At 30.2% G+C, this 13,136-nt stretch overlaps 1 protein-coding gene across 2 annotated transcripts in view; it reads right to left on the bottom strand.

The window, feature by feature from the left end:
• Bap170 (Brahma associated protein 170kD) overlaps nucleotides 1-13,136 on the bottom strand; it is a 189,349-nt gene that overhangs the window by 75,649 nt on the left and 100,564 nt on the right. For both annotated transcript variants that reach the window (XM_067281239.1, XM_067281240.1), the window contains exon 5: nucleotides 175-393. In XM_067281239.1, coding sequence (XP_067137340.1) covers nucleotides 175-393 — 219 coding nt within the window. The remainder of the gene's footprint in view (nucleotides 1-174; nucleotides 394-13,136) is intronic.

The following is a 13,136-nucleotide window of genomic DNA, read 5'->3' as shown; positions in this document are numbered from 1 at the left end:
TTCTTAATATTTATGTGAATTTAATTTAGAAATCTACATTCAACATTTATTCACCTATCAGTGGTGTTTAATTATTGATTTTCAAAACTCATAACAAATCATTAAACATAATTATATATTAAGTTTAAAATATTTATATTAAATATATGGTTTACACATTAAAATGACACTAACCTTTTCTCCAGATTCCTGCCAAGCCTAATAACAAGTCAACCAAACGTGGTAATTGTTCCAAATGCAAAACATGATTTCCTTCATTTGATAATATAGTACAAATGTTAAGAGCAAATTCTTGTTCATTTGGTAAACCACTCAGTAATGACAAACAAATTTTATCATAATCAGTTGGGCGAATAATATTCTGGCATAGACCAGATGCTGTTCTTGAAACATCTGCAAAAGAAAAAAAATCCAAAAATTTTATTTTAAACTAAAATTATACATACATTATTTAAAATATTAATTAAGTAGTTTAAGAGATCAAAATCAGAATTTTCACTTAATACTTATCAAACACTTTCAGTTATATCTATTAATATATAACTGTATGATTAAAAAAAATTTAAAATTTAAAAATTCTATTCATTATAATTGAAATTGTATCAAATATTTGTTATTTCATCACCCATATTATTGGTTAAGTTAATTACAAAAATAATGTTGATATTTGACATTTATAGAAAACAACACTAAAATTAATAAAGACAATCTGCAATGTATCTCCATAACATCATATTGAAGTTTATAACCCATGAACACAAAAATATAAATACACATATTAACAAATGAGCCCTCACAAAAAGTGTTAATTTTAGTTATTTGTCAAACCTATTTTTGTTCTGTAAAATCATTCATTTCTGCAAACTAAGGATGAAAAACAAACCCATTCATCACTTTACAGAAATAAATGTTTTGGTTTTTCCTCCTTACATACTTGTAAATATTTAATCTCACAATGTTGGCTTATCAAGACATTTGAAAATCCTCCTGTGATAGTAGACCCTCATTTTACTTATGTAATTGACTCATGTATAAAGAGAAAATTACTTTTACAGAAATGTTATGTAACAAATAGTTGTTGTATATTTGTTTTCTGAAACTGTGCTGTACTATTTGTTGAGTATTAAACACAAGATCGTGTTATTAATTAAACACATGGCTTCCTTCCCATCTTTATTTAATTGATACGATATTTCTACATGTTTTGGGCTTTTGGCCCTTCATCAGTCAACTAAACAAGAAAGAATATATACAGTATTTGAAATATCATATTTTACAAGTAATTTGTACAAAAATAATCTAAAACACACGTATATAATTCAAACATACGATTAAATACACTATGGCATGTATACAGTTAAACGGTAGACAGTTTAAAATAGAACGCGTTCCATTTTAAACCGTCAAAGAACCTGACGAAGATCTCGGAGGAGAATCGAAAACATTAGTTACTGGTTAATTTTCGTCTTGAGTACCGGAAACTTAAAGGTTTAAGAAGATATATTGGATTTTATATGTACTGGTATGAGGATTATTTTCAATATAGAACTTGCTATGGATTTAGGTTTAGAAGACATTCTTACATGTTATCAATGTAAAAATTTTTAAAAATTGCTATTTGAATTTTGTATATTCTTTGTTCATCTGATGATGATGTTTTGAAACTGATTTTATAAGTGATTATTTACATATTTTCTTTTATTACATAACGCCTAATTAGAGTTTAAAAAACAACTAAATCAAATGATTTTATAACATTTGTTTACATTCTGTATACAGTAACATAGTAGAGATGTGTTGCTATGTTGGTGATATCTTTATATAAAATGTTTTAATTGGCTATATGTTTAATTTTTTGTCACTAGATAGTGCTACATGTAAAGCCAACAAATCAAATGCAGACAGAAATTAATTAATATATAGAAATCTAATCAATACTTTGGGTTGTTATGTACAACATTATCAAAGTTAGAAGTATGTTTATGTAACTACAGAGTTTCATAGCAATCGCTTGAACTGCCTAGGAGTGCATAGCATACAAACATACATCTTCCTACACACACACACACACACACACACAAGCTGAAATAAGTTCTCTTGTCTCCAAACAGAGTGGCAACAATTTTATCATTTATGTCTGTACAGTTCAAATTCTTTGAACACAATGGATCAACACCTCATTTCATTGACTGTTAGCGAGTTGATGTCTGAGATAAAAATTGCTTCTAGAGATCACCACCTTGACATAGCATTTCTTATATACATGCTCTTGTTCTTGCTGCTCAACTTCTGCCATCATTCTGTAAGTGTGCAAAGGGTTCATCAATCATGTCAAGCAGGATCATGATCAGTTCTGGATTGCAAGTCTCATTTCTAGACATTCTGATGTCTGTTGCTTCTGCAATATCTATAGCAGAAAGCTGAGTATATGCTTTCTCTTCAAATCTGTCAGAATGTAAAATACTATATTTGTAATGAGGCCACCTATTGATCTTAAACATATATGGTCTGCAGCCGGCTGGAGCTATGGTGTCATTGGAAATGAAGGAAGCAAACAAAAACACACTGTTATACATAGATATTTTAAATTGATAAAAATAATTAATATGATTCAAAATTTCAATGCTTTAGTTATAAGCTGTTGGAAACTGAAAAATTTATATATTAATTGAAAGAGTTTCATTTTTACTTAGTTTCAGTAAATGGTTGTGACTAAAAATATGGTTCAGTTATGAAATTAAAGCTCTTAACCTGTAGGTGATATTGCTAAAGAGAAATTTAAGAAGGATGCAATGATTCAAGAGTGACAGAGTAGCAAAGGTATTGTACAATGTTAAGTCTACGGGACAAAAATGTTGGCCAATTTACTTTTTTCAACCATTCCTGCTTTTATTTTTTTGCTAATTTTGATGTTTTGCATCACTTTTTAACATTAATAAATCTAAATAATGTAAAATTAACAATAACTTTTATTTTCCATAGATTTAACTCTTTAAACACGAGACTGGCCAAAATGGTCTTAATCTATTTGAAACAAAATTGACTGTAGGCAAAGTTTTTGGTTTCTTTCTTCTCAAACAGTGAAGTTCATTTTTGTTTATAAGATGTATCTGATTCCTCACCATTCTTGAGTAAGAAATCACCAACTGCTCTCCTTTGCATCGCTAATTTCCTCATCACTACCATTTTCATACAAAATTCTCTTCAATATCCTTCTTATTTTCATTAATTTGACAAGTCATTTTCAAATTAATACAGAATATAAAGAAACAAGTAAATAATTATTTAAAAAAAAGAGAAAAATTATCACGCAACCAACAAATAAAAAGAATTATTAATACTCTCTCAAACCTCAACAAAAACATGGAGAAATTGCTAACAAAGTGCTAAATTATGTATAAAGTAGTTCACTATTTAGAAATGACCATTCTTACAAAAATAATTTTATTTCAATTAAAAAAATACAAAATAAGCACTTTTTTAATAATTATAAAACAGCAAATATAATTAAAAGCATAATAACTGAGAAACAACTGTACAAATAATAGCAACAAGACAGTCCTAATTCTTCTTGCATGCCATTCTCCTACCTAAAACAAATTTGAACTCTTCTACTACTGGGAAGAATGAATGAAGAAAGAATTCTTTCTTACCACTAAGGCCAAGCATGAGTGGTAAAAACAATTTCGTATCCAAGTATACAGGAAGAAGAAATTTTCAAAGTTAAAGAGTTGACATTAAGTGTTTAAAACAACATTGTTGACTGCTAATTTAGTTAATCTTCTACATGCTTTTTATTTTTTCTATTTTTTTCAAATTATTTTTCTTATGTAATCAATGATTTTACCTTAAAGTAAGCTATTTATCTTACTGTATTTCTGTGGACTGATTGACATGCTGCATATAACCAGGGGAAACTAGCATGCTGGCTAAATTGTGACTAAAAAATAAAATTAATCAAATCTAACAAAAAACTAATTGTTAAATAAATGTTAAAGAAAACATTCTTCAGAGTACAATAAAATAACAGCATTGTAATTTGACTGAAAGTTTTTTGTTTACAGAACAATAAAACAAGTAGCAGCTTATTAACAGTAGCAGCAGCAGCAGCAAATAGGCTGCACTGATAGCCTACCCTGACCCTGAAAGATAACTCTTCCTTTCATATTTTACACATAGAAGATGTTAATCTTTGTAAGTTAAGATAATTTACAGTGAGTTTCTGAAATTTGATATGTTTATTTTATTGTAATTTGATCCAAAACTGCAAAAACATAAAACAAGCGCTTTCAGTATTCCATGAAAGTTCCAGTTAGAAAGAAAGAAAAAATGCAGAAATTAAACATATAATGTAATTTTTGATGTAATGCTGACAGTTTCAATTTTAAAATAAAAACTGTTGTCTGAGTTTCACACATCCTGTGGAGAGGGACGTGTAACCTACTTAAATTGGCATTCGTTGGGATAAATAGGCATGTCAATTTTTACCATACTGAAATATATTTATATATTAATTTAAAGAGGGTTTGAAACTAAGATTTAGTTTGAGTAAACAGCTGGGGCTAAAAGTTTTGTTCAGGTATCAAATTAAAGCTTTTATGTTATAGATGATGTCACTGAAGATATATTTGAGAAAGGTGCAATATTCAGGTGCAGAGGATGACAAAAGTACAATGTTAAATCTACAGGAAGGCAAGCAACAAATACGTCAAGTACTTGCAGGCCATCTAGCAATTTAGTTTTTCTTAACTATTTGGGCAATCTGTTGATCACCACCACTCTGAATTCCTGCTTTGTTTGCTAATTATGCATTACTTGAAAGACATTTTGCAGTTTTTAAAAATAAATTAGCTTTGTTAATATTGACCACAGTGCCAGCTACCAACTTTAAGCACCAATCTCTGTTTTTATTTTTCTATTATTCCATCATGAGACCAAAACGTGATTTTAACCATCCAATTCATTACTTAGTGCAATTGATGGATTTCTCAACAAAACTACCTATAAAAAGACAGTAAATTTGAACCTACAACTATTCATGGGTTAAAAGTTTTATAATAATCAATGTGATTGCCATGAAGTTGGCTAACATAACTGTCACTATTAATGCAAAACCCTGCCAGTTTAAGTTGGTTGTCCTTAAGAATGATAAACTGCCACCCTGGAACCCGGATGGCATTTAAATTTAAAATTGGAGGAGCCTCATGGTACTGAGAAGGAAGATGAAAATCACCTGCAGATATACCCAGAAAATACCTGCTGTACTGATGATTTTGATGAATTCTAGCTAGTTTGTATTATATTTTTCAATTTCCTAACAGCTAATTTGTATATTTTACATCATTTTGCCATGGCAGACATAATCAGCCGATTGCAGAGAGAACGTTTAGAGGCCAATGGCAGATTACAGATCGACTAGACTGCGGTTCGGAAAAATTTCATTGCAGAGACAGTGTTTCGAGCTTGCCACAATGTAGACAGCGATTAGAAACAAGTTATTTGACCTATCAGGTCAGTCCATAAGTCCATGCCCATTTTTTATGACCTTGAGAAAAATCTTGTTTTGCTGTTAAAAATGTCAGTCTAATGTGATAATTTTTACACTGAAGTGTTAAATTGGATCTCATTCATATAACACTGTTCAGAATTGTGAACATTTCAGTTGTCTATTTTCGTTAAAATGGAAGTAACCGATGAATATAAAAGACATGTTTTATACTTTTTATTTTTAAGTGGTGAGAATGCTACAAATGCAGCCAAAAAAATAAATACTGTACATAATCAAGCTGTAATTAGGGTAAGGACTGCGCAGAAGTGGTTTGAAAGATTTAGAAACAATGATTTTAGTGTGGAGGATAAGGCTCGTACCGGAAGACCCGTTGACTTTGATGCTCTCTCTGCACTAGTTAAAGCAGAACCATCTTTAACAGTTGATGAAATTGTGAAACATTTAAATTCATCCCATGGAACTGTTCATAAACACCTACAACAAATCGGAAAAGTTTCAAAGCTAGGAAAATGGATACCACATGAACTGTCAATAGCTAACCGACAACGTGTAAACATTTGCACGTCTCTTATCCTGTATTGCTTTAGAACCTTTACTTGGTAAGCTGGTTACTGGAAACGAAAAATGGATCCTCTATAATGTGACGAGAAAAAGACAATGGATGGATCGCAACAAGCAGCCAAAACCGACTGCAAAAGGTGGGTTGCATCCAAAAAAAATTCTTTTGTCTGTTTGGTGGGATATGTCAGGTGTAATTCACTTTGAGCTGTTAGAACCCAATCACACAATTACAGCTCAAATGTATTGTGAGCAATTAGAGTGTTTAAATGAAAAATTGAAAAAAAAAATCGACCATTGTCAGTGAACAGAAAGCAGGTTCTCTTGCAGCATAACAATGCCAGAGCCAGACCACACGCTGCAAAAATAACTGTACAGAAACTTGAAAGCCACAACTGGGAAATTTTACCTCATCCACCATATTCGCCAGATATTGCTCCCAGTGATTATCATCTTTTTCGCAGTTTGCAGAATTTTTTAAAAGGGAAAACTTTTGAGGATGAGAACAATGTAAAAAAGGCTATTTCTGAATATTTTGATTCAAAACCGAAATCATTTTACGAAGACGGGATTAAAAAGCTACCATCAAGATGGCAAGAAATTGTACAAAATAATGGTGAATACATTATAGATTGAAATAAAATTTAATTAAAATTTTTTGCTGCTTTTTTTGTAGACAAAAATATGCATGAACTTATGGACTGACCTGATACTTTCTAGACTCACTCGACAGCAGGTTTAGAGGGCTATTTGTAGTTTTGTTGGTAGAAAAGTTTAGATAAAAAATGGAAATTGTTTCTTTGATAAATGTTGTAAACTGTATGAATCGACAAAATTATTCATTAATTAATTGCTTGGAGCAAAGATAACAAAATTAAATACTTTAAATTTGTTTTAAATGTTCAAATTTCGATATTCAAATGGGAGAAGACTTAAAACCACAATTAATTTAAATTAGATGCATTTATTTACAATTTGAGTATCGTGTTGGTTATAAAACGTTAATGCATTTCGGGGTCATTGTAGTTACAAAACTACATATATATATACTATTATATATATATATATTTTTTTATTTCAATAAAAGGATTTCGGTAATTATTAAAATTGTCTCGTTTGTTTAACAGAACGTTAAACAAACGAGACAATTTTAATAATTACCGAAATCCTTTTATTGAAATAAAAAAAATATATATATAATAGTAGTAATAAAATATTTAAAATTATTTATTTCTACAGTTACAAAGGGTGACAGTAATACAATGTCGAAATAATTCGTTAAAAATCTATTCTGAAGACGAATTGCGAATTCGGTATAAATTTTCTAAATATGGATTTGTTCGTATTTTAAACCGTATTGGCGACGAAATTAAATATCGAAATGGAAAATGGTCATCATTAACTGCCGAACAATGGTTATTGACAGCCTTAAGATTTTATTTCCGGAAGCTTTCGGAATATAGTTGGTGACCTTTTCTGATGTCACAAACAAATAACCCGATTGGCCGAACGACTCCTAAAACAGGGGAGTAATGGCCAAGAAAGTAAGAGCCAATGTTTTGCCGAAGTTCATGTAGAGGGCATTTAGAAATAGACGCTCATCGTCTTTGCAACGCATTTTAAACCGCAGTTCAGCCAGCTAACGTCTATAGACCGTTCTGTTGTTAAACGTCGTTTAACGTAATCTCTGTCTCTGCAATTGGCTGAATATGTTGAAAACCTAACCTACAATAGACAGAGCATCCTCTCCACATGCAATTCACCAGTGATGGCCACATGACACATGGTTGGTATAATTTTTTGCTAGCTCGATAGGGAGTGCTGCTTTATGAGAAACCAGATACAAATTTTTTTTATACAATCAGGATCATCAAAAGCATCTTCAGCTCCGGCTATGATTGGTTACAACTTGTCATGACCAAAGTGTATGGCTTACATTATCCATCTGATTTCTATTGTTTTTTTTAGACTGTGTCATTGTTCATGGGAAATGAGATGATTATTGTTATGCATATTCTTAAGATATACTGGTATCCCTCATACAGCATGGTTCTTCTACAACACAATTTGAAAATTGAGGATATCCCCTGTACAACACTACTTTTGGTTTTGCTCTAACACTGTTTTGGAAATCCTCCATACAAAATTTCACAATTTTTAAGCGTAAACTTTGTTGTTGTTTTTTTTTCCAAGTAAGCATGCATGTTGTCTCAAATTTGCTCATGGATTTTAAAATATTGTAATTTTCAATTTATTTTGTATCTTTTGTCAGGTTTACTTTAATGTAAACTTGACAAAAGACAAAATAAATTGATAAGACAAGGAAGAAAAACTTGCACTATCTTTCCGATCAACTGAGTGTCGTCGTCGTCGCTTTCAGATTTTAGCCCTTAAGAGTATCACTTTGTTTTGTTTTCATAGATTAATCTTTGTATTTAGTAAAGTTTATTTAAACGTTTTTAGGTAAGTGTTATTAAACGTTATTTTAACTGTAGGTATTACTTATCTATGAATGATTACTTCATTTGTAAAAATGACAAACAAAATACAGCAGTATCTTGATACTCAAACTGTTCTGAACTGGAACAATTCAATATTCAAGCACAAATTCTGGGGAGGGGAATCGCTCAGTACAAATGCAACCTGCTAAAACAAATTACTGATTATTTTTATTTTGTCATTCATAGAAAAATAAAAAAATGAAGAAGTTCCTGATACTTCTGATCAAGCATATAATCCATGTTTCAAATTAAAAAAGGCAACAATACATTATGTTGAATCAATGCCAAGAGACTTATGTATCATGATAATTTTGATGATACTAATTCAAATGAAATTGTTCAGTACACTAAAGAAAAAATATATTTCTCTTTTAAAAATTTAGAAATTGTTCAGTGTTTGATTTGATCTCTCAAATGGATACCAGACAAGACTCACAGAACTGGACAATCTAGTTCAAAACTAGAGGGTTTTCAACCCTAAATATAACAAATAGATTAGATTACATTATATTGGTCACTCAAGAATGGAAGGCAATCTGCCAGAAGCATTAAGAGAGCAGAAGAAGAGAGATGCATAGCAGCCTAGCATTTTTAATGTAAGAATCTGATGAACATAGGTTAATCAGATACAAGTTGTTGTTGTTACACAAAGTTGTTATTTATGTGCTAGTTGCATCTGTTTTAAGACAATTACATATCCAACCATGCACTTCTCTTTCTTAGCATCTTACATAAAGATATTCACTATTAAGTAATGGAATTTATAACTATCTCTTTCAAAATCTTTTATTTCCAGTAAAAATAATAATATTTTACTTGCTTGAACAAATGTTTTCGTATCTCTATTGAGAACTGCTTTAGGTTCGATAATGTTCTAATATTGGAATGCCCAGAGTTCAAATATTAACTGCCACTTAGTTCAAATGTTTGAATTATTCGGTGCAGATTAATTTGGCTATTTATGTCCTATTCCATTATATAGGTCCACCTTCTGCATATTAATATTTTATCCCAGAATTCTCCGAATAAGACGCCGATATTGTTGAGGATCCTTCTGATATGTATATTGCGATGCGTATGATATAGTGTTGTTGTCTTTATAGTTTATACAGTTTCCCGCTCTGCTGGCTTTGTATATTTCTGTATAAACTACAAAGACAACAACACTATATCATGTGCATGGCAATACACATATCAGAAGGATCCTAAACAATATCGACGTCTTATTCAGAGAATTCTGGGATAAAATATTAATATGCAGAAGGTGGACCTATATAATGGAATAGGACATAAATAGCCAAATTAATCTGCACCGAATAATTCAAACATTTGAACTAAGTGGCAGTTAATATTTGAACTCTGGACATTCCAATATTAGAACATTATCGAACCTGAAGCAGTTCTCAATGGAGATACTTGCTTGAACAAACGTTTTCGTAAGTATTATCATTTTTACTGGAAATAAAAGTTTTTGAAAGAGATAGTTACATATCAAGCAAGCAGGCTTACTAGAATGCAATGTGTAATATATATTCAATAAACGATATTGTTTATTGAATATATATATTGAACACAATATATTCAAAAAACAATAAATGCATTAATGCAAAAATCAGTTTTACAAGCAACCTTTCTTTTATGATTCCACAAGTGTCACTAATGTAATGAAATTGTATTATGAGAAAAAATAATAAAATCGTTTTATTATTAATTAATAATTTTTCTTACTGTACTTCAGAAATATTAAATATTAAAAAAATACAGTATTTTTAAAGTTAAAATAAGATTAAACTAACAAAAACCAAAACCAAAGTGATGAAGAGATACAACGCACTTGTATATTGATGACATAATACACGTAACTGAGGAGCAAACAAAAAGAACCAAGTAGAATTAATTAAGTTGGAAAAAAGAAAGTGTGCATTATAATCGAGAAAATACAAGTACTGTATTAATCTTTAAAATATTGGTATTAAATCTGTCTTATAAAATCACGATGATTCATGTGAATTGAATTATCCAATAAAAATAAAATACAATACCAATATAGCTCTATCATTTAAAAAATTTGCTTATTTTTGCTCACCTCGAGTTTTGCTTAGTATAAATGGCTAAAAAATGTGCAAAATATGTACAGAAATACGGTATTACAGCACCACCTGTATTGGACGACCACCTATCTAAAAGACCACTTTTTGAAGAACCATGGGTGGTCGCCTTAGACAGCTTTTACTGTATATTCAAATTTTTTCTTAAAAACAGAGCAGGAGTCAGATATAAGCAAATGAGACAATTACAATTGCCTAGAGACTGGATTTGAAAGGAGCCTGTAAACTGATTTGTAAACGAAGTGAATACTCACAAAGCCTTTCAAGTTTTCATTATTATTGACACACATGGAATATGGATACAAACAGGTATAAGTATCAGTATCAGACCAGATCAGTTGAAAAATAATTGGTATCTGATTGTATTCTCTCTAATATAATGTAGAGTTATATTATACAGCAGAAGAAAAAGTCTTCAAATTTTTAATTTCAACATTTGTTTCAAGCTACTTAAATGTATATTACTGACAAAAAAATTTTTTTTAAATACAGTAGATGTCTCTTATTGTAATCACACATGTTATCAATCATCTATTATCAAAATCAGCATCCCCAAACATAAATTATGTAAAAGTTTTGTAATTTTAATTATAATCAAAAATGTGCCTTTAATTATCACTATGTCACTAATAAGTTTGTATTTACTTAGATGATTAATGTTTTTTCATTAAAAAACATAACAATAGTAATAAGATATGTCATTCCAATAAAAATGTTAGCATAATAGTCAGAATCTATTTAAATCAAATCATCAAAATATATAAAATTATATGTCCTGACTGACTGACTGACTGATTCATCATTGCCCAGAGCAAATCACTGAACCCAAAGAGGTGAAATTTGATACACAATTAAGGTACATCATGAAAATGCACACTAAGAAGGGATTTTTGGAAATTTCCTTGCAAGAGGAGAGGGAGAGGATTAAGGCTAAAGAACGGCTTTTACTGTACTATTTTAGATGCGATTCTTTGTTTTTAACCACGTTTAGTCTTCATTAAGTACTTAGGTGTGTGTATTAAATTGTTAATATTTCAGACATTGTTATAAATATTTTTATATATTTTGATTTTTTAACTAAATGTTCAAACCGTTTTAAATTCGAATTTGTTATTGCATATTGGTTCGATTATAGAACAATTGTAAATGTTCCAGAAAATTGATCAGGTTGAAAACATTCGTTTGAAGCAGTAAAATTATCCTCAGCAATAAGAGGTATGTGTTATATAACAATTACTATGGTTTTTGAAGATTACCATTGATAGTAATAACTTAATTTCCAAACATACAAATCATCCAAATCATTTGCCCAAGCAATGCCAGGCTCATTTGCTAGTCCAATGATATATGTTTATTTTTAATAATTTAAACTTTTGTTTTAATCTTCAACTCAATACTATATACAGATTTTAGTTTAATTTCAATTTTTAGCATTTCTTACTTTATTTATAGGCTAGCTGCTTGCTATTATTGAAGACTGATCTTTATATCACTATACAAGTAAATAGTCTAGATCAGTGATTCCCAAAGTTTTTTGATCCATCACCCCCTTGGTTCCATGAAGTTATACCAAATGCCCCTTAAACATTTTCCATTGTATGTACCATCTTCTATTGTATGAGAGAGGCTTGAAAATATTCTTAGGAAAATTTTTCTATGAATCTCACACTTTGTTTCCTTATCATACATTGTTCTCCACATCTGGAAACCATTAAATGCAATGTTTCTTCTTACCCATTTTAAAAGAGGAAAGGGAAAGGTTGTCAGGGACCTTTGCTTATGGTCAACATTCAGTACCCTGCCTCCAATGCCCCTGCTGCTCACTTGCTTCTTTTTGTCTCCCTAGATTTACTCACTGCCCACAGGGGCAGTGATGCCCACTTTAGATCTACTGGTCTAGATCTTCCAACAAATGCTCAGAGAAGTTCATTGTAGCATACAGTACAGTACAAGTTTCAAAATCATTATGAATATCAATGTTTCATTAATGAAATATTTCCAAATAATACTACATAACTACTTGTAGTTCATCCAATCAAGTAAATAAATTTAAAGTTAAAACAATTAAAAATATTTTTAATTACAAATGACTCACAAAACCTTTGACTATCCAGTAAAATATTTAATTGAACTAACAAACGTTTTTGACCTTAGTATTCGGTCTTCATCAGGTTTACAGATACTGAGATTCTAAGAACAGTTATGCGTTACGATTTAAAAACTTAGAACGTTTCCAATCTTACATATAAAACCGTTGTGTACATGCATTGCCATGGATGCATACATGTTACTGACATATGCAGCATGCATAGCACAAACATGCTTTTAGTTCAATTAAATATTTTACTGGATAGTTAAAGGTTTTGTGGGTCATTTGTATATTTTCCAGTATCCTTACAAGAAGATTAACTTTTTCTCAAGATATTTTTAGTTGTTTTAACATTTTATAAATTATCAGAT

The sequence above is a fragment of the Centruroides vittatus genome, unplaced genomic scaffold, assembly GCF_030686945.1.
Source record: "Centruroides vittatus isolate TY-2023 unplaced genomic scaffold, ASM3068694v2 contig_912, whole genome shotgun sequence".
Lineage (NCBI taxonomy): Eukaryota > Metazoa > Arthropoda > Arachnida > Scorpiones > Buthidae > Centruroides > Centruroides vittatus.
Note: the sequence above shows the minus strand (reverse complement) of the source record. Positions and strands in the feature narration are given on the sequence as shown.